Below are 23,192 nucleotides of genomic sequence, written 5' to 3' on the forward strand. Positions count from 1 at the left end.
GCCCTTTTGGTATTCATTTTCTATCTCCCATTGTAATTTGTAGGCCACATCCTTACTACTACCATTTGGAGATCTGTATACAACACCTATCAAGGACTTTTTACCCTTGTAGTTCCTTTGCTTGATCCACAATGATTCAACACCTTCTGACCCTCTTCCACCTCTTTATATTGATTTCATTTCATTTTTTACCAATAGAGCAATGCCCCCCCCCCCCCGCCTGCCTGCCTGTCCTTTCGATTCAATGTGCATCCTTGGACCTTAAGCTCCCAGCTGTAATCTTCTTTCAGCCATGATTTAGTGATGCCTACAACATCATACGTGCCAGTCTATAAAAGTGCTACAATTTCATCTACCTTAATGTGTGTACCTCAATGCAAGAAGCATCAGGAACAAAGGTGATGAACTGAGAGCTTGGATACATACATGGAATTATGATGTAGTGGCCATTACAGGGACTTGACTGGCACCAGGGCAGGAATGGATTCTCAATATTCCTGGATTTCAGTGCTTTAAAAGGGATAGAGAAGGTGGAAAAAGGGGAGGAGGGGTGGCATTACTGGTCAGGGATACTATTACAGCTACAGAAAGGGTGGGTAATGTAGCAGGATCCTCTTTTGAGTCAATATGGGTGGAAGTCAGGAACAGAAAGGGAGCAGTTACGCTACTGGGGGTATTCTATAGGCCCCCTGGTAGCAGCAGAGATACAGAGGAGCAGATTGGGAGGCAGATTTTGGAAAGGTGCAAAAATAACAGGGTTGTTATCATGGGTGACTTTAACTTCCTTAATATTGATTGGCACCTGATTAGTTCCAAGGGTTTAGATGGGGCAGAAGTTGTTAAGTGTGTCCAGGATGGATTCCTGTCACAGTATGTGGACAGGCCAACCAGGGGGAATGCCATACTAGATCTAGTACTAGGTAATGAACCGAGTCAGGTCACAGATCTGTCAGTGGGTGAGCATCTGGGGGACAGTGACCACCGCTCCCTGGCCTTTATAATTGTCATGGAAAAGGATAGGATCAAAGAGGACAGGAAAATTTTTAATTGGGGAAAGGCAAATTATGAGGCTATAAGGCTAGAACTTGCGGGTGTGAATTGGGATGATGTTTTTGCAGGGAAATGTACTATGGACATGTGGTCGATGTTTAGAGATCTCTTGCGGGATGTAAGGGATAAATTTGTCCCGGTGAGGAAGATTAAGAATGGTAGGGTGAAGGAACCATGGGTGACAAGTGAGGTGGAAAATCTAGTCAGGAGGAAGAAGGCAGCATACATGAGGTTTAGGAAGCAAGGATCAGATGGGTCTATTGAGGAATATAGGGAAGCAAGAAAGGAGCTTAAGAAGGGGCTGAGAAGAGCAAGAAGGGAGCATGAGAAGGCCTTGGCGAGTAGGGTAAAGGAAAACCCCAAGGCATTCTTCAATTATGTGAAGAAAAAAAGGATGACAGGAGTGAAGGTAGGACTGATTAGAGATAAAGGTGGGAAGATGTGCCTGGAGGCTGTGGAAGTGAGCGAGGTCCTCAATGAATACTTCTCTTCGGTATTCACCAATGAGAAGGAACTTGATGATGGTGAGGACAATATGAGTGAGGTTGATGTTCTGGAGCATGCTGATATTAAGGGAGAGGAGGTGTTGGAGTTGTTAAAATACATTAGGACAGATAAGACCCCAGGGCCTGACGGAATATTCCCCAGGCTGCTCCACGAGGCGAGAAAAGAGATTGCTGAGCCTCTGGCTAGGATCTTTATGTCCTCGTTGTCCACGGGAATGGTACCGGAGGATTGGAGGGAGGCGAATGTTGTTCCCTTGTTCAAAAAAGGTAGTAGGGATAGTCCGGGTAATTATAGACCAGTGAGCCTTACATCTGTGGTGGGAGAGCTGTTGGAAAAGATTCTTAGAGCTAGGATCTAAGGGCATTTAGAGAATCATGGTCTGATCAGGGACAGTCAGCCTGACTTTGTGAAGGGCAGATCGTGTCTAACAAGCTTGATAGAGTTCTTTGAGGAGGTGACCAGGCATATAGATGAGGGTAGTGCAGTGGATGTGATCTATATGGATTTTAGTCAGGCATTTGACAAGGTTCCACACGGTAGGCTTATTTAGAAAGTTAGAAGGCATGGGATCCTGGGAAGTTTGGCCAGGTGGATTCAGAATTGGCTTGCCTGCAGAAGGCAGAGGGTCATGGTGGAGGGAGTACATTCAGATTGGAGGATTGTGACTAGTGGTGTCCCACAAGGATCTGTTCTGGGACCTCTACTTTTCATGATTTTTATTAACGACCTGGATGTGGGGGTAGAAGGGTGGGTTGGCAAGTTTGCAGACGACACAAAGGTTGGTGGTGTTGTAGATAGTGTGGAGGATTGTCAAAGATTGCAGAGAGACATTGATAAGATGCAGAAGTGGGCTGAGGAGTGGCAGATGGAGTTCAACCCGGAGAAGTGTGAGGTGGTACACTTTGGAAGGACAAACTCCAAGGCAGAGTACAAAGTAAATGGCAGGATACTTGGTGGTGTGGAGGAGCAGAGGGATCTCGGGGGACATGTCCACAGATCCCTGAAAGTTGCCTCACAGGTGGATAGGGTAGTTAAGAAAGCTTATGGGGTGTTAGCTTTCATAAGTCGAGGGATAGAGTTTAAGAGTCGCGATGTAATGATGCAGCTCTATAAAACTCTGGTTAGGCCACACTTGGAGTATTCTGTCCAGTTCTGGTCACCTCACTATAGGAAGGATGTGGAAGCATTGGAAAGGGTACAGAGGAGATTTACCAGGATGCTGCCTGGTTTAGAGAGTATGCATTATGATCAGAGATTAAGGGAGCTAGGGCTTTACTCTTTGGAGAGAAGGAGGATGAGAGGAGACATGATAGAGGTGTACAAGATAATAAGAGGAATAGATAGAATGGATAGCCAGCGCCTCTTCCCCAGGGCACCACTGCTCAATACAAGAGGACATGGCTTTAAGGTAAGGAGTGGGAAGTTCAAGGGGGATATTAGAGGACGGTTTTTTACTCGGAGAGTGGTTGGTGCGTGGAATGCACTGCCTGAGTCAGTGGTGGAGGCTGATACACTAGTGAAGTTTAAGAGACTACTAGACAGGTATATGGAGGAATCGAAGGTGGTGGCTTATATGGGAGGCAGGGTTTGAGGGTCGGCACAACATTGTGGGCCGAAGAGCCTGTACTGTGCTGTACTATTCTATGTTCTATGTTCTATTTACTACTACGCACATTCAATTATAATGCCTTCAGTTCTGTATGCTGGTGGGGTGGTAGGTGAGGACCAGGGGAACCTTATTCCTAGTGGGGTGGCGGGAGGATGGAGTGAGAGCAGATATGCGTAAAATGGGGGAGATGCGTTTGAGAGCAGTGTTGATTGTGGAGGAAGGGAAGCCCCTTTCTTTAAAAAAGGAGGACATCTCCCTCGTCCTGGAATGAAAAGCCTCATCCTGAGAGCAGATGCGGCAGAGACGGAGGAATTGCGAGAAGGGGATGGCATTTTTGCAAGAGACAGGGTGAGAAGAGGAATAGTCCAGATAGCTGTGAGAGTCATCAGTGGATAAGCTGTCTCCAGAGATAGAGACAGAAAGATCTAGAAAGGGGAGGGAGGTGTTGGAAATGGATCAGGTAAACTTGAGGGCAGGGTGAAAGTTGGATACAAAGTTAATGAAGTCAACGAGCTCAGCATGTGTGCAGGAAGCAGTGCCAGTGCAGTCGTTGATGAATTGAAAGACTCTTAGCTGGTTACAAAAAGCGTTTACAAACTGTGATACTTGCCAAAGGGGGTGTTACTAAGTACTGCCATGCAGGGTGCCCAAACTTTTGCTTCGGGCCCTTTTCCTTTTTTGTTATTTTGAAACTGTAAAAGATGGAAATAAAAAAAGTTTTCTTGCTTAAAATGTTAAAGGAATGCATCATCTTTAACTTTATACCTTTTGGAAATCAGTTCCATTTTTTACTCGCTTAGCTATTCACAGTAAAAGAATTTTTGACCAGGGTGCCCAAACTTTTGCATGCCACTGCATGTACTGTGATAATACAATTTTACTTCGAACTTCGAACCTTATTATTTGTTAATCTATTTGTGGTTATATCTCTTTGTGTCATGTGTGTGAGTTAAATGAACTGTGTTGTGCACCTTGGTTTGGAAGAACGTTGTTTTGTTTGGCGAGGCAGTATCTATGTGTACCTGTATACATGACAAATGGGTGACCATGGTAGCATAGCAGTCAGCTTGGGGCATTCCGGAGGCTGGAGTTCAGAGTTCAGTTCCAGCGCCATTCTATAAGGAGTCCCTGTATGTCCTTCCTGTGCACTTTGTGGGTGTTCCCTGGGTGACCAGTCCAAAGACGTACACTATAGGTTGATTAGTCATTGTAAGTTGTGCCGTGATAGGGTTAAGCGGGTTGTGGGTTGCTGGGGCAGCGCGGCAGGGAGGGCCTACTCCACGCAGTAGCACTAAATCAATAAATAAACTGACATTGAACTTGACTTGTTCATGCAGATTGCTCTGGACATTGACCAGGAGACAGCTGACCAGAACAGATACTTGGATGGCATGGTGAGTAGGTGGACTTCCTGGGTATTTTCACGGCACAAAATTTGTCTTGGATTTATTTAGTGTTACGTACCCCGTAACTGGGTTGCCAAACCAGCAGAAATGGATCAGTCAGTTGGAGTCTGGATTACTAGAACTAAGAAAGTTTTATTAAAGAAACAAGCAACACAGTACTCTAATCAAAAGGATAATAAATGCAGCAGTTCAGCAATGATAAACACACATGTACACAGAATTAAGATAACAGGATTAATCAAGCTCTATCGTTGTCTAGGGGTAAATGACCAGTTTCAAAGTGACTCAAAGTTCAGTTCAATTTAGTTCAGTTCAGTTCGCAGTTATTGCTGCCGTGGTGATGGACAGTGGGGGGAAGGAGAGAGAGAGCAAAACGAATGAATATTCAAGGCTTCCACACAGACCTTCGCAGTCAGCTTTCGGGCGAGTGAGTCCTTTGTGATGTCATCTGAGGTCACCGACCGTGACCCCTCCGTTTCCAGATACGATCGTTTCCCTGCGGTGAACCCGGCACCCAGGCAAGGGTGGACACACACCAGGTTCCCGCCGATCGTGCCTTTCCACCCTAAGCGTCTATGGCTTGATCCCGCGATCAGCCATCCAAGAACTTCCCACCGACTTGTGAGAGACGCACCGCTTCCAGGGTCTCGTTACCTCGGGTGTCGTGTGTGTGTTGCCTTAGCAAACCTGTCCCTTTTTATCCCCCTGCTGGGGTATCGCCTGTCCATCACTTCAAACAGTTCAGGGTTCAAAGGGGGAGCCAATCTTGACAGCTCTCCTTCCTTCATTAACATCTCCAAATGCTGTGCCATTGTTTTCCTTATCGCTCTCTCTCTTGAAGACAGGTGGCAGACCAACTGCTGATCCCACTGGTGCCAGCCCAGGACAGCTACATCTTAATCTATGTGTATTCTTGTCACACTTCCCCCCTTTAAGGATTTTTACCGGGGGGTAAAAATTACAAACATGAATACATTATTTGATACACACAAATATACATCTTTATCAGCTAACAACAGGAATTCTGCAGATGCTGGAAATTCAAACATCAAAGTTGCTGGTGAACGCAGCAGGCCAAGCAGCATCTATAGGAAGAGGCGCAGTCGACGTTTCAGGCCGAGACAGTCAGCCATCACATTTCCTGTTCCTTCTATATGTTATTACTAATCCCTTAGACCAGGCTCCAACTTAGCAAACTTCATAGTGGCCAAAAACACCGATGAATTGCGATCAATGTAACCTCTCATTTGGTTTCGTCCCGGACCACAATAACAAGGGTCGTCCCATTCCGACTTAGTTTTCTCTCGCAAGGGCTTGGTAGGAGGGGGAGGGGTAGTGACCGCAGAGTTATTGCAAAACTTCCTACAGTACCCCACCATCTCCAAGAGCCTTCTGAGGGCCCTCTTGTCTGTCGGGGTTGGGATGTCCGAGATAGCCCGCACTTTAGCTTGCATCGCTGCCAGCTGCCCCTGTGTCACCACAATTCCCAGGTAAGTGACCTTCGTGTGGCCGAACTCATTTTTTTCAAGGTTCACTATCAAGCTGGCTTCAGACAGCCGTATTACATCGCCAATACACACCCCTGTGTTCGTCAGCCCTTTAGTCACTGAATTACTCATAGGGATGATGCTTGCTAGGCTACCTAGTGTAAGAAAAACCACCCAACGTCCCAGTTCTTTGCATCGCCTCGGGACAATCAAACACACGTGTGCAAGTCGTTTAATTACTTCTCCTAAAGAGTCGCTTTGTTCGGGGATTAAGGGAGAGACCTTATCAGCAGAGCTGGCCAAAACAATAGCCTTCTCCCATCTGGTCGATACCATACTCATCTTTTCAAAATGGTTTTTTTCCTTATCGGGGGCCCCGAGCTTCATTGATTTCCGCGCTAACACCGACTAGGTTTGTTAGCATATCAAAAGCCTGTGACCGTCCCAGTTCGCGTCGGCCCTAATCAATAACATCCTTCCCCCGGGGCAGCCGGTAAACCTCTTTCATGATTCCACCAACTGTTTCCTCCAGCACTGCAAAATGTCCACCGGGGGGTACCTTGTGGGCCAGGTTAAAAATCTCATCCTCATAACTCTTTTGCACCACCCCCCATTCCTCATCTGCGGGTATGGTACTTGGTCTCCCTTTCTTCCTTAGCACTTCCTCCTCCACACAATAGCCTACTAGTTCCCTTGTTAATTCTGTGTCAGAGAGAGCTGTCTCTGCCAAAACCATCAGCCCCTCGTCTCGTTCCTGCGCCTGCACAAATTCCTTCCTGGTTAATGCTAAGTCTGTCTCAGCTCCCTCACTACCTCTTGTCTCACTACACTCCTTCTTTTCACTTTCTACCCCCTTCTCGTACAAGGCTGGCAGAAACGTCTCAGCTAAATTTACTACCGCAGTCCCGTGATGAACCTGTGAGTCCATGGGCGGGGCCTCAATGCTGGCAGGCTGACCTGTCAATCTCACGGCTGGGAACACGATTCCCCTGGCGAGGTCATTACCGAGCAAGACTTCCACGCCTTTCATCGGTAATTCGGGCCTCACCCCGATCGTGACTAGTCCAGAGACCAGCTTGCTTTGTAAGTGTATCTGGTGCAAAGGCACGGCTTCCGTCCCTTCCCCAATACCTTTGACCTTGACCTCCCCAGTCAAGGGTCTCTGAGCTAAACTCTAATACACTCTTCAGTATTAGTGACTGACACGCTCCCGTGTCTCTCCAGATCCGCACTGGAACTGGTTTTAACCCCTCCTTCACCGACACCAATCCGGCCGAGATAAACTTCTCGAGCCCTTCCTGAACTTTGGCAGACCTGTCCTATCCTAGCGGTTCGTTTACCAGCTCGATACAGCCAGTCAAAATCGCCGTTTTTCCTTTTCCCGTCTCCTTCTTTGGGGCAAAGCACCTGGACGCAAAGTGTCCGACTTTCCCGCAATTATAACAGACGACCCCAGGAGACTTCCTACCAGACTGCTCCCGGTCTACCTTATCCTTCTCGCTAGTCCCCGGCTTACTTTCTGACTTTTCTCGCGGACTCTCCCCGCCGTCCTGACTTGTAGCAACTTTTTCAAAATGGAGAAAGTACCGATCCACGTCGGTATCGTCAAATGGGGGAACCAGCCTAACCTCCTGGGTCGCCTGGAACCCTCCACCTTGGTTCGGCATGGGCCCCTGCTCTGCCCTTATCTTTAACTTCTCCAGCTCGAATTCCCTTTCCCTCTGTTTCTCCTTTCGCTCCAGCTGTCTCTCTCTCTCTCTCTCTCTCCTGCCTTTCTAACTGTCTCTCTTTCTCCCGCCTTTCTAACTCTCTCTCTTTCTCCTGCCTTTCTAACTCTCTCTTTTTCTCCCGCCTTTCTAACTGCTTCTCTTCGTGTTCTAACTGCCGTACCTGGAACTCGTGCTCGAGTCTCAGTTTTTCAAGCTGCACCTGTACTGCGTCTCCAGCAGGTTTTTCAATAGACACCAACCCCAGCTCGCCTTGGGGAAACACACCTTTAGATACATAGTGCTCTACGATAGCTCTGTGTATCTCCTCTCTCCTCATTGTCGACTTCCCGTTAACAAGATTCAACCGTTTGGCCACAGCTACCAATTCCGTTTCCCTGGCATCCTCTAATGCCTCCAAGGTCGGTGCCTTTATAATTTCCTCAGCCTCCATTTCTGCTGTTTGTCTTTTCTTTCTTTCGGGAATTTTGACCCAATCAATTTACTCCGTCCCAAATTCAGCGTTCAAAATCGCGGACGAGAACCCCACTTATGTTACGTACCCCGTAACTGGGTTGCCAAACCAGCAGAAATGGATCAGTTAGTTGGAGTCTGGATTACTAGAACTAAGAAAGTTTTATTAAAGAAACAAGCAACACAGTACTCTAATCAAAAGGATAATAAATGCAGCAGTTCTGCAATGATAAACACACATGTGCACAGAATTAAGATAACAGGATTAATCAAGCTCTATCGTTGTCTAGGGGTAAATGACCAGTTTCAAAGTGACTCAAAGTTCAGTTCAATTTAGTTCAGTTCGCAGTAATTGCTGCCGTGGTGATGGACAGTGGGGGGAAGGAGAGAGAGAGCAAAACGAATGAATATTCAAGGCTTCCACACAGACCTTCGCAGTCAGCTTTCGGGCGAGTCCTTTGTGATGTCATCTGAGGTCACCGACCGTGACCCCTCCGTTTCCAGATACGATCGTTTCCCTGCGGTGAACCCGGCACCCAGGCAAGGGTGGACACACACCAGGTTCCCGCCGATCGTGCCTTTCCACCCTAAGCGTCTATGGCTTGATCCCGCGATCAGCCATCCAAGAACTTCCCACCGACTTGTGAGAGACGCACCGTTTCCAGGGTCTCGTTACCTCGGGTGTCGTGTGTGTGTTGCCTTAGCAAACCTGTCCCTTTTTATCCCCCTTCTGGGGTATCGCCTGTCCATCACTTCAAACAGTTCAGGGTTCAAAGGGGGAGCCAATCTTGACAGCTCTCCTTCCTTCATTAACATCTCCAAATGCTGTGCCATTGTTTTCCTTATCGCTCTCTCTCTTGAAGACAGGTGGCAGACCAACTGCTGATCCCACTGGTGCCAGCCCAAGACAGCTACATCTTAATCTATGTGTATTCTTGTCACACTTCCCCCCTTTAAGGATTTTTACCGGGGGGTAAAAATTACAAACATGAATACATTATTTGATACACACAAATATACATCTTTATCAGCTAACAACAGGAATTCTGCAGATGCTGGAAATTCAAACATCAAAGTTGCTGGTGAACGCAGCAGGCCAAGCAGCATCTATAGGAAGAGGCGCAGTCGACGTTTCAGGCCGAGACAGTCAGCCATCACATTTCCTGTTCCTTCTATATGTTATTACTAATCCCTTAGACCAGGCTCCAACTTAGCAAACTTCATAGTGGCCAAAAACACCGATGAATTGCGATCAATGTAACCTCTCATTTGGTTTCGTCCCGGACCACAATAACAAGGGTCGTCCCATTCCGACTTAGTTTTCTCTCGCAAGGGCTTGGTAGGAGGGGGAGGGGTAGTGACCGCAGAGTTATTGCAAAACTTCCTACAGTACCCCACCATCTCCAAGAGCCTTCTGAGGGCCCTCTTGTCTGTCGGGGTTGGGATGTCCGAGATAGCCCGCACTTTAGCTTGCATCGCTGCCAGCTGCCCCTGTGTCACCACAATTCCCAGGTAAGTGACCTTCGTGTGGCCGAACTCATTTTTTTCAAGGTTCACTATCAAGCTGGCTTCAGACAGCCGTATTACATCGCCAATACACACCCCTGTGTTCGTCAGCCCTTTAGTCACTGAATTACTCATAGGGATGATGCTTGCTAGGCTACCTAGTGTAAGAAAAACCACCCAACGTCCCAGTTCTTTGCATCGCCTCGGGACAATCAAACACACGTGTGCAAGTCGTTTAATTACTTCTCCTAAAGAGTCGCTTTGTTCGGGGATTAAGGGAGAGACCTTATCAGCAGAGCTGGCCAAAACAATAGCCTTCTCCCATCTGGTCGATACCATACTCATCTTTTCAAAATGGTTTTTTTCCTTATCAGGGGGCCCCTAGCTTCATTGATTTCCGCGCTAACACCGACTAGGTTTGTTAGCATATCAAAAGCCTGTGACCGTCCCAGTTCGCGTCGGCCCTAATCAATAACATCCTTCCCCCGGGGCAGCCGGTAAACCTCTTTCATGATTCCACCAACTGTTTCCTCCAGCACTGCAAAATGTCCACCGGGGGGTACCTTGTGGGCCAGGTTAAAAATCTCATCCTCATAACTCTTTTGCACCACCCCCCATTCCTCATCTGCGGGTATGGTACTTGGTCTCCCTTTCTTCCTTAGCACTTCCTCCTCCACACAATAGCCTACTAGTTCCCTTGTTAATTCTGTGTCAGAGAGAGCTGTCTCTGCCAAAACCATCAGCCCCTCGTCTCGTTCCTGCGCCTGCACAAATTCCTTCCTGGTTAATGCTAAGTCTGTCTCAGCTCCCTCACTACCTCTTGTCTCACTACACTCCTTCTTTTCACTTTCTACCCCCTTCTCGTACAAGGCTGGCAGAAACGTCTCAGCTAAATTTACTACCGCAGTCCCGTGATGAACCTGTGAGTCCATGGGCGGGGCCTCAATGCTGGCAGGCTGACCTGTCAATCTCACGGCTGGGAACACGATTCCCCTGGCGAGGTCATTACCGAGCAAGACTTCCACGCCTTTCATCGGTAATTCGGGCCTCACCCCGATCGTGACTAGTCCAGAGACCAGCTTGCTTTGTAAGTGTATCTGGTGCAAAGGCACGGCTTCCGTCCCTTCCCCAATACCTTTGACCTTGACCTCCCCAGTCAAGGGTCTCTGAGCTAAACTCTAATACACTCTTCAGTATTAGTGACTGACACGCTCCCGTGTCTCTCCAGATCCGCACTGGAACTGGTTTTAACCCCTCCTTCACCGACACCAATCCGGCCGAGATAAACTTCTCGAGCCCTTCCTGAACTTTGGCAGACCTGTCCTATCCTAGCGGTTCGTTTACCAGCTCGATACAGCCAGTCAAAATCGCCGTTTTTCCTTTTCCCGTCTCCTTCTTTGGGGCAAAGCACCTGGACGCAAAGTGTCCGACTTTCCCGCAATTATAACAGACGACCCCAGGAGACTTCCTACCAGACTGCTCCCGGTCTACCTTATCCTTCTCGCTAGTCCCCGGCTTACTTTCTGACTTTTCTCGCGGACTCTCCCCGCCGTCCTGACTTGTAGCAACTTTTTCAAAATGGAGAAAGTACCGATCCACGTCGGTATCGTCAAATGGGGGAACCAGCCTAACCTCCTGGGTCGCCTGGAACCCTCCACCTTGGTTCGGCATGGGCCCCTGCTCTGCCCTTATCTTTAACTTCTCCAGCTCGAATTCCCTTTCCCTCTGTTTCTCCTTTCGCTCCAGCTGTCTCTCTCTCTCTCTCTCTCTCCTGCCTTTCTAACTGTCTCTCTTTCTCCCGCCTTTCTAACTCTCTCTCTTTCTCCTGCCTTTCTAACTCTCTCTTTTTCTCCCGCCTTTCTAACTGCTTCTCTTCGTGTTCTAACTGCCGTACCTGGAACTCGTGCTCGAGTCTCAGTTTTTCAAGCTGCACCTGTACTGCGTCTCCAGCAGGTTTTTCAATAGACACCAACCCCAGCTCGCCTTGGGGAAACACACCTTTAGATACATAGTGCTCTACGATAGCTCTGTGTATCTCCTCTCTCCTCATTGTCGACTTCCCGTTAACAAGATTCAACCGTTTGGCCACAGCTACCAATTCCGTTTCCCTGGCATCCTCTAATGCCTCCAAGGTCGGTGCCTTTATAATTTCCTCAGCCTCCATTTCTGCTGTTTGTCTTTTCTTTCTTTCGGGAATTTTGACCCAATCAATTTACTCCGTCCCAAATTCAGCGTTCAAAATCGCGGACGAGAACCCCACTTATGTTACGTACCCCGTAACTGGGTTGCCAAACCAGCAGAAATGGATCAGTTAGTTGGAGTCTGGATTACTAGAACTAAGAAAGTTTTATTAAAGAAACAAGCAACACAGTACTCTAATCAAAAGGATAATAAATGCAGCAGTTCTGCAATGATAAACACACATGTGCACAGAATTAAGATAACAGGATTAATCAAGCTCTATCGTTGTCTAGGGGTAAATGACCAGTTTCAAAGTGACTCAAAGTTCAGTTCAATTTAGTTCAGTTCGCAGTAATTGCTGCCGTGGTGATGGACAGTGGGGGGAAGGAGAGAGAGAGCAAAACGAATGAATATTCAAGGCTTCCACACAGACCTTCACAGTCAGCTTTCGGGCGAGTGAGTCCTTTGTGATGTCATCTGAGGTCACCGACCGTGACCCCTCCGTTTCCAGATACGATCGTTTCCCTGCGGTGAACCCGGCACCCAGGCAAGGGTGGACACACACCAGGTTCCCGCCGATCGTGCCTTTCCACCCTAAGCGTCTATGGCTTGATCCCGCGATCAGCCATCCAAGAACTTCCCACCAACTTGTGAGAGACGCACCGTTTCCAGGGTCTCGTTACCTCGGGTGTCGTGTGTGCGTTGCCTTAGCAAACCTGTCCCTTTTTATCCCCCTGCTGGGGTATCGCCTGTCCATCACTTCAAACAGTTCAGGGTTCAAAGGGGGAGCCAATCTTGACAGCTCTCCTTCCTTCATTAACATCTCCAAATGCTGTGCCATTGTTTTCCTTATCGCTCTCTCTCTTGAAGACAGGTGGCAGACCAACTGCTGATCCCACTGGTGCCAGCCCAGGACAGCTACATTTTAATCTATGTGTATTCTTGTCACATTAGAAATAAATAGATAAAGCATGAATTTAATAGTGCCTATCAGTGGGAAATCTTCTCAAAACATTAGTCAGGGACAGCATTAATGTCTGTTTAGTCGGGTGTTTATTGTTTAGAAAAACCCAGTGTGGATTGGCATGACAAACCATGTCTGACTAATGATGAGGCAGAGGGAACATGTCCACAGTATGTTACACTCCACCTCCATCAACCTGATTCTGTGTCGAGCTCCTGTGCAACATTCAGTCAATTCTTTGGAAGTGTAATTGTGCTAAATTTATATTTCCTCCTTTTCCATCTGTTCTTCACTTTCTACACCTACCCACTCACACACCCAGACAGGACAGTTATCACTAAGTCATCTTTCAGCCCTTGATCAATATCCTTCACTCCCTACTGTTGGAAGGTAAATGTCTCCCTCTCCCTCCACCCTCCCCCACCCCCCCACCGGTCACCCTCCTGTCCCCCCTCTCTCCCTCACAGTGGAAATGTGAAAACTGTGTCCAGAGTGGAACACAACTCTAACTGCAGAGTATTTTTCCAATCTAGACTTGATGTATTCTGTGTTTGGTTCAGGACTCTGATTTCTTGAGTGCCACTGGCCTTCTGACGGGGAGTGTAAAGCGGTTTTCCACGATGGTGAGATCAGGACGGGACAATAAGAAGTTGCTGTGCTACATGTCTGTCGGTCTGGTCCTCCTCTTCTTCATCCTGTACTTCCTGGTCACCAGGATGCAGACCTGAGCTGGTTATGAAGCACAATGTTATAACGAACAGATTTCCTATGGACACAGTTGAGAAGAGTGACTGCTCCTTCCTTTATCAGGGATTTTACGTGGACATCATTCTCATGATCAGCCTGGGAATCGGGAAGGTGCACTTTATGTCTGGTGAGGGATGTGATCTTTTACCCAACAATGATTGTACTATGCCCCCCACACACACTGTTGTATCGTGCAACCAGTGGACCAGTTGCAGTCTTCAGTGAGGATTGTGTTTTTACAAAAGCTGCTGTGCTTTTGAGCTCCAATCAAATCCCAGAACTATATAACAGGAGAACTGAAAACTTCCATACAGGGCAAGAACAGCACTTTTATAATGATGTAGTTAGTGATCATTTAATTTAATAATAATCATTCAATTAGTTATTTCATTCTAATATTTCATATATATGTACAGATAATTTTTCTACAGAAATTCTCTGATTTAACAATTCTCTTCACTTAATGGAATCTTTTCTGAAACTTACTGCCGCTGAGCTGCATTCAGCTGGACTTCGTTGGTGTGTGCTCTCTCTATATTTTCACTCTGAATAAATATTAATTGCCTAAACAACTGTCTATGTGAATTTTGCACATGGTTCATTTTCATTTTATCTTCCCTTTGTGCACACTGAACCTTCAAGTCCATTTTGCCAGAGTCAGGCTTATTATCAATGACGTATGTTGTGAAATTTGTCGTTTTGCAGCAGCAGTACAGTGAAATACAATAATAATATATATTGAAATAAATTAAATATATGGGGCAAAAAAAGTGAGGTACTGTTCATGGGTTCAATGCCCATTCAGAAATCTGATGGCAGAGGGGAAGAAGCTGTTCCTGAAATGTTCAGAGTGTGTCTTTAGGCTCCTGTAGTGATGGTAGCGATGAGAAGAGTGCATGTCCTAGGTGAAGAAGGTCCTTCGTGTTGGATGCCACCTCTTTGAGGCATCAACTGTTGAAGATGTCCTTGATGATGGGGAGCCTAGTGTTCCAGATTGAGCTGGCTAGTTTACAATCTGCTGCAGCTTTTTCTGATCCTGTGCATTGGTCCCTTCATACCAGATGGTGATGCAACCAGTTAGAAAACTCTCCACGGTACAGCTGTAGAAATTTGCCATTCAAGACCCTGGCTCATCCAATATTGGTTTCCTCCAATTCCCTGAACGCTCAAGGATTTCACTCTTCCGTATACTCTGCTGAGCATCACAGCCCTGGGAACTGGAGAATCCCAACACTTGCAAGTCTGTGTCGAACCCTCTTGCTGTAGACTCATAATGAGTTAGCTTTTACTGTGAATTCAACCTAACAGCAACATAACTCTACAATGCATGGGGAATAACAATGAAAATGCTATTACCAGGAAATGAACACGTCTACGGTAAGTATGATCTGGGTAAACACAACACATAAAAGTTTGAACGGGAATATGAGGTTACCACACGTATGTACACTGATATACCCATGCAAATTTACCATTCACCAGTATAAACTTAGATTAAAATTGTATTGACAGAATAATATATTTTGTAAAAAACACAATAAAGAAAAGGGCCCATTACATAATGTGCACATAATCACTGGAACTCATTGTTGTGTAGTCAGTTCGGTTTTGTTTCACTACGTTTACTCATGGTATCAAATAATTCTGCCTGAACACCCAGTATGAGTGAAACATAAATAAACACCTCATATACCGTCTAGGTAGTCTCCAGCCCCTTGGTATGAACATAGAATTCTCCAACTGCTGGTAACTCCCTTCCCCTATCCCAGTTTCACTCTGCCCCCTCCCCCAGCTGCCTAACACCTCCCTCCTGGTTCCGCCTCTTTCTACTACCCATTGTGTTTTCCCCTATTCTTTCTTCACCTTTCCTGCCTATCACCTCCCTGCTTCCCCTCCCCCACCCCTTTATCTTTCCCCTTACTGGTTTTTCACCTGGAACCTACCAGCCTTCTCCTTCCCACCCTCCCCCCACCTTCTTTATAGGGCCTCTGCCCATTCCCCCTACAGTCCTGACGAAGGGTTCCGGCCCGAAACGTCGACCGATCTTTTCCACGGATGCTGCCCGACCTGCTGAGTTCCTCCAGCGTGTTGTGAGTGTTGCTTTGACCCCAGCATCTGCAGAGTATTTTGTGTTAAACATAAATAAATATCCACACAACATCCGAAGACATGGTGTTGAACTTTCTCCAAAGTCATGTGCTATCTAGCTAACTAAAAGTTATGTTTACATTCTCCATGAAACCAAAGTTTGCATGAGGATTTTCTGACGGCGGTATCTGTCCCTCCAGATGGGTTCTATGGGTGTTTCAACATGTCCTTCTGTGATGTTCGTTGTCCATTTCCAGTTTTCTTCTTTCTCCTTCGAACCCTATGTGCTCTCTTGAAAATGGCTATCCCTCCCCTATTCCTCCTAGAATGTTCCGGGGCATCTTATTGACCAGAATGTTAGCAAGACAAATCCTATTGGCTAAGCCTAACTTAATCAACTGAATTATTATTTTAAACAGCAAAAAAAGTATTATCTGATTGTACAATGTAATTAAAGGAACACATTGCATTTTGAAAAAAATCTGCAGAAAATAAAATCCCCAACAGCATAACTGTATTCATAAAATAAAGCATGGTCATAAACCAGGGTGTAACATCTGTTTAAAGCAGTTTCTGCTCAGCTCAGTCCTAAATAGTAAGTTTTTCTTGAAGACAGTTGCCCCTGGGTGTAGACTATCCAATCAGGGGTAACTTCTCTCAATATCCATCTGATGCTATTAATCTCTCTCTCTCTCTCTCTCAGAACCTTATTTTTATCATTCTTCTATGACCAGCTTTACTCAGTGTTCCTTCCTCACCTCATCACCCCACCATGATGCCAGAAGTCAGTGTGGCCAAATGGAAGTGAACATCTCACTGACTCTGAGGCAAGTTGAGCAATCCAATTTGTGCTCTATACTTCAAGTAAGAACAAGAGAAGTAGGAGCAGGAGGAGACCATGCGGCCCGTCGAGTCTGCTCCACCATTCAATAAGATCATGGCTGATCTGACCATGGACTCATCTCTACCTACCTGCCTTTTCCCCGTAACCCTTAATTCCCCTACTTTGCAAAAACCTATCCAACCTTGTCTTAAATATATTTACTGAGGTAGCCTCCACTGCTTCACTGGGCAGAGAATTCCACAGATTCACCACTCTTGGAAAAGCAGTTCCTCCCCATCTCCATCTTAAATTTACTCCCCTGAATCTTGAGGCTAAGTCCCCTAGTTCTAGTCTCATCTACCAGTGAAAAAAACTTTCCTGCCTCTACCTTAACTATCCCTTTTATAATTTTATATGTTTCTATAAGATCTCCTCTCATTCTTCTGAATTCCAGCAAGTACAGTCCCAGGCGACTCAATCTCTCCTCGGAGTCCAGCTCCCTCATCTCTGGAATCAAGCTGGTGAACCTCCTTTGCACCGCCTCCAAAGCCAGTATATCCTTCCTAAAGTTAGGATACCTGAAATGCACGCAGTACTCCAGGTGCAGCCTCACCAGTACCCTGTACAGTTGCAGCATAACCTCCATCCTCTTAAATTCAATCCCTCTAGCAATGAAGGCCAGCATTCCATTTGCCTTCTTGACAGCCTGCTGCACCTGCAAACCAACCTGTTATTATTCATGCACAAGCACTCCCAGGTCCCTCTGCATAGCAGCATGCTGCATTTTTATACCATTTAAATAATAAACTGGTCTTCCATTTTTTTCTTCCAAAGTAGATGACCTCAATTTACCAACATCTGCCAGACCCTTGCCCACTCAGTTAACTTATCTATATCTCTGTGCAGACTCTCCATATCTTCTGTGAATTTCCCTTTCCACTCAATTTGGTGTCAAATTAATCTGAACTTTGTCACAATAAATCCCTGAGCACCACCTCCTTGCCTATCTTCTCATTTCAACCCCAACCATCTCTTTCACCTGCTCACATTAGAAAGAGAGATTGGGATGGCTGAATTATCATGTAGGTGGGTAATGGGTAAACTTGTGGAGGTTTATGGATGTATGAGAGCCATTTGTCAGATGGATCAAGCCTTCCCAGTGCAAATGAGTCTGGAACTAGAAGCGAGAAATCTGCAGGATAGTTTATTCTCACAGAGTGTGGTGGGTAGTTAGGATGAGCTACCTGTCAATTTGGTAGAGACTGATTCAATTACAGGGTTTAAAAGGCATTCGGATAGGTAGTGGGATAGGAAGGGCATAGACATTGTATGCGGGACAATGGGATTAGTTTAGGCATCATCGTCAGCATAAGACAGGGTGGGTCATTAGGGTTTGGTGAAATAGAGTCAAGTAACAGCCTGGATTCAGAGTCACCATCGTCATTGGCCCTTGCCTCACCACTACCCTCCCCATTGTACATCCCCATCTCCACTGTCTCGCCATCTCTACCATATACCCTTTTCCCTCCCCACTGTACACCCCCATCTCCAGTGTATACCCGACTCACCATCTCTACCATACACCCTTTCCCCTTCCACCCTCTCCACTGTACTTCTCCATCTCTACCATATACCTGACTCCCCTCCCTAACATATACCCTGTCCCCCTCCACCCTCCCCACTGTACATCCCCATCACCGTCCACCCATCTCTCTACCCCACCATATACACCTGTCTCCCTACCCCACCATATACCCTCTCCCCTTCCACCCTCCCTACTGTACATCCCATCTCTACCATATACCCTCTCCCCTCCCTACTGTACATCCCCATCTCCACCGTATACACCTGTCTCCCCTTCCCAACATATACCCTCCCTTCTCCATCCTCCCTACTGTACATCCCCACCACTCTGTCTACCCCTCCCTAACATATACCCCATCTCACTCCCCACTGCATATACTCTGTCCCTCCACCCTCCTTACTGTACATCCCCATCACCACCACATTACCCGCCTCCCCTCCCCAACATATACAGTGCCTATGAAAAGTATTCATTCCCTCTTGGAAGTTTTCATGGTTTATTGTTTTACAACACTGAATCTCAGTGGATTTAATTTGGCTTTTTTGACATTGATCAACAGAAAAACATTCTTTCATGTCAAAGTGAAAACAGATCTCTACAAAGTGATCTAAATTAATTACAAATATAAAATACAAACTCATTGATTGCACAAGTATCCCCCCCCCCTTAATATGACACACCAGATCATCACTAGTGCAGCCAATTGGTTTCAAAAGTCACATAATTAGTTTTTGGAGACCTGTGTGCAGTCAAGGTGTTTCAAATGATTGTTGCAAAAGTACACCTGTATCTGGAAGGTCCAACTGCTGGTAAATAAGAACATAAGAAATAGGAGCAGGAGTAGGCCATCTGGCCCATCGAGCCTGCCCCGCCATTCAATAAGATCATGGCTAATCTGACCATGGACTCCACCTACCTGCCTTTTCCCCATAGCCCTGAATTCCCCTACTATGCAAAAATCTATCCAACCTTGTCTTAAATGACAAATGACTTGGTGAGTCAGTGTCATGGCAAAACTACACCATGAAGGTATAAAAGAACACTCCAAGCAACTCTGTGAAAAAGTTATTGAAAAGCAGAAGTCAGGAGATGAATACAAGAACGAGAACATTTTCCAGTCACTGAATATCCCTTGGAGTACAGTTAAGTCAATCATCAAGAAATGGAAAGAATACGGCACAGCTGTAAACCTGCCCAAATGCAGGCCGTCCTCAAAAACTGAGTGACTGTGCAAGAAGGGGACTAGTGAGGAAGGCCACCAAGAGACCTATGACGACTCTGGAGGAGTTACAAGCTTCAGAGGCTAAGATGGGAGAGACTGTCCATACAACAACTGTTGCCCGGGTGTTTCACCAGTCACAGCTTTATGGGAGAGTGGCAAAGAGAAAGCCACTGTTGAAAACTACTCACGTGAATCTTGGCTGGAGTTTGTCAGAAGGCATGTGGGAGATTCTGAAATTAGCTGGAAGAAGGTTCTATGGTCTGATGAAACCAAAATTGAGCTTTTTGACCACCCAGGCCTGTACCAGAAAACCAAGTATGATTTGCAGAGGGCTATTTCAAGGGTGAAGAGACAATTTCGAATGAGGATGGAGGCGACATCGGATGCATGACAACTCTGGCAGGGTCTGCAAGACATTACTTCCTACAAAGCAAAACCCAATAGCATGAATGGCAGCGATGCTTCACTACCAGATAAATTCAATACCTTCTATGCCCACTTTGAAAGGGAGAACACAACTACAGCTGTGAAGATCCCTGCTGCACCTGGTGACTCTGTGATCTCTGTCTCAGAGGCTGATGTTAGACTGTCTGTAAAGAAAGGGAACACTTGCAAGGCGGATGGTCCCGATGGAATACCTGGCAAGGCTCTGAAAACCTGTGCCAACCAACTAGCAGAAGTATTCAAGGACATTTTCAACCTCTCACTGCTATGGGCTGATGTTCCCACTTGCTTCAAAAAGGCAACAATTATACCAGTGCCTAAGAAGAATAATGTGGGCTGCCTTAATGACCATCACCCGGTAGCACATCGACAGTGATGAAATGCTTTGAGAGGTTGGCCATGACTAGACTGAACTCCTGCCTCAGCAAGGACCTGGACCCACTGTGATTTGCCTATTGCTACAATAGGTCAATGGCAGACGCAATCTTAATGGCTCTCCATATGGCTTTAGACCACCTGGACAACACAAATACCTACGTCAGGATGCTGTGATTCAACTATAGCTCAGCAGTTAATACCATCATTCCCACAATCCTGATTGAGAAGTTACAGAACCTGGGCCTCTGTACTTCCCTCTCCAATTGGATCCTCGACTTCCTAACCGGAAGACCACAAATAGTGCAGATTGGTGATAACGTCTCCTACTCACTGACAATCAACACTGGCACACCTCAGGGATGTGTGCTTAGCCCACTGCTCTACTCTATATATACATGACTATGGCTAGGCATAGCACAAATCCATCTATAAATTTGCTGACGATACAACCATTGTTGGTGGAATCTCAGATGGTGACGAGCAGGCATACAGGAGTGAGAAATGCTAACTAGTGGAGTGGTGTCGCAGCAACTGGCACTTAACAGAAGAGCTGATTGTGGACATCAGGAAGGGAAGACGAAAGAACACATACCAATCCTCATAGAGTTATCAGAAGTGGAGAGAGTGAGCAGCTTCAAGTTCCTGGGTGTCAATATCTCTGAGGATCTAACCTGGTCCCAACATATCGATGCAGTTATAAAGAAGGCAAGACAGCGGCTATACTTTATTAGGAGTTTGAAGAGATTTGGCATGTCAACAGATACACTCAAAAACTTCTATAGTTGTACCATGGAGAGCATTCTGACAGGCTGCATCACTGTCTGGTATGGAGGGGCTACTGCACAGGACCGAAAGAAGCTGCAGAGGGTTGTAAATCTAGTCAGCTCCATCTTGGGTACTGGCCTACGAAGTACCCAGGATATCTTCAAGGAGTGGTGTCTCAGAAAGGCAGCGTCCATTATTGAGCACCCAGGGCATGCCCTTTTCTCACTGTTACCATCAGGTAGGAGGTACAGAACGCTGAAGGCACACACTCAGCGATTCAGGAACAGCTTCTTCCCCTCTGCCATCCGATTCCTAAATGAACATTGAATCTTTGGACACTACCTCACATTTTTCAATATACAGTATTTCTGTTTTTCAATAATATTCCTGAGAATATAAGTGGCGTTTGATGTTCCCTTGCCTTTGACAAAGCCGCACTGTTCTTCACTGATCTCTGGTTTAATTTTGTTTCTTATTCGAGCATGATGATTCTAAGTAGATTTTTTGTGAGGTGGCTCATTAAACTAATTGTTCTGTGTTGTCCACACTCTGTTGCACCTGGTTTCTTTGGCAGTGTAATAAATACTGTCTTTAAAAGATCTTCTGGTACTTTGCCACTGTTGTATATTCTATTCAATAAGATTGTTAATTTCTCTACACCAAAATCTTCTAGCGCTTCATACAGTTCAACTGGAATGTTATCTGGTCCTGATGATTTCTCCTTTCATATTTTCTTCATAGCATGTTCCACTTCTTCTTTCAGTATTGCTGGGCCCTCGTTCTTGCCAATATCAAAGTTGTCCTCTTGGTCTTTGTCGTCGTATAGGTCTTTGATTAATTCTGACCATCTTTGCATTATTTTTCCTTTTTCCATAATTGTAGAGCCGTCTTTTGCTTTTGCCTTTTGTCAAAGGCAAGGGAACATGAAACACCACTTATATTCTCAGGAATATTATCGAAAGATCAATGAAGTACAACAAGACCTATACTTCTGTTTTCATTGACTACACAAAAGCCTTTGACACAGTGAAACACCAAGTCATCATGAAAATGCTTAAAGGTATCAATATCGACGGAAAAGATAGAAGAATAATCAGGAATCTCTACTGGCAACAAAGTGCAGCCATATGGATAGACGAGATTAGTGAATATCAGCCAATAAAGTGAGGAGACAGACAGGGTTGTGTTCTATCACCAGACCTGTTCTCCCTGTACAGTGAAAACATCATGAGAACCATACAAGACCTACCTGGAATAAGTATAGGAGGATACAATATCAACAACCTCCGCTATGCGGATGATACAGTACTGATAGCAAACAATGAAGTAAATTTACAGAAACTAGTATCTACCATCAACACAGAGAGCGAAAGACTTGGCCTAACCGTAAACAAAAAGAAAACTGAAGTAATGGTAATATCAAAGAAACCTGATATCCCAAACTGTAGGATCGTATTGGGAAATGAAATCCTGAAACAAGTTCACAACTTCAAGTACCTTGGATCATGGGTAATATCTGATGGTAAATGCGAAACAGACATAAAAGCAAGAATAGCAGTGACAAGAACAGCATTCACAGAAATGAGAACCATCCTAACGAACAAGAGAATAGCAATTGACATCTGCCTTAGAACTCTCAGCTGCTACATTCTTCCTATATTGATGTACGGCTGCGAGTCATGGACCATCACAAATACAATGGGAAAACGAATCAATGCAGCAGAGATGTGGTTCTTCAGAAGAATGCTATGCAAATCATATATGGACAGGATAACCAATGAAGAAGTTCTACAGAGAACGAAAACAAAATGTACAGTTCTTAAAAAAATCAGAAAACAGCAATCAAAATTCTTTGGACACATCATGTGAAGAGAGGCATTAGAACATTTAGTTACAACTGGAAAGCTGGAAGGAAAAAGAAGCAGAGGGAGACAGAGTGAAAATGACAGATGGAATAACATCATGGGTAGAAACAGGGGAGGCAACAACTACAATTCAGAGGGTCAGGGACTGTTGAGGGATGGAGAGACATGATCGCCCACGCCAAACAGCAAGGCACCTAAATGATGATGATTTCTGTTTTTGCACATTTTAAAAAATCTGTTCAATCTACGTAATTGATTTACTTGTTTATTTATTATTACTTTAAATTTTATTTATTATTTTTCTCTCTGCTAGATTATGTATTGCATTGAACTGCTTCTGCTACGTTAACAAATTTCACGTCACATGCCGGTGATAATAAACCTG

General features: G+C 45.6%; 1 protein-coding gene across 1 annotated transcript in view; it reads left to right on the plus strand.

The window, feature by feature from the left end:
- Positions 1-14,223, plus strand: part of bet1l (Bet1 golgi vesicular membrane trafficking protein-like) — a 41,595-nt gene extending 27,372 nt beyond the window's left edge. The window contains exons 3-4 of the mRNA XM_063061540.1: positions 4,504-4,560; positions 13,451-14,223. Coding sequence (XP_062917610.1) covers positions 4,504-4,560; positions 13,451-13,618 — 225 coding nt within the window. The 3' untranslated portion in view covers positions 13,619-14,223. The remainder of the gene's footprint in view (positions 1-4,503; positions 4,561-13,450) is intronic.
- Positions 14,224-23,192: the final 8,969 nt, after the last annotated feature.

Source organism: Mobula hypostoma, chromosome 11 (genome assembly GCF_963921235.1).
Source record: "Mobula hypostoma chromosome 11, sMobHyp1.1, whole genome shotgun sequence".
NCBI lineage: Eukaryota > Metazoa > Chordata > Chondrichthyes > Myliobatiformes > Myliobatidae > Mobula > Mobula hypostoma.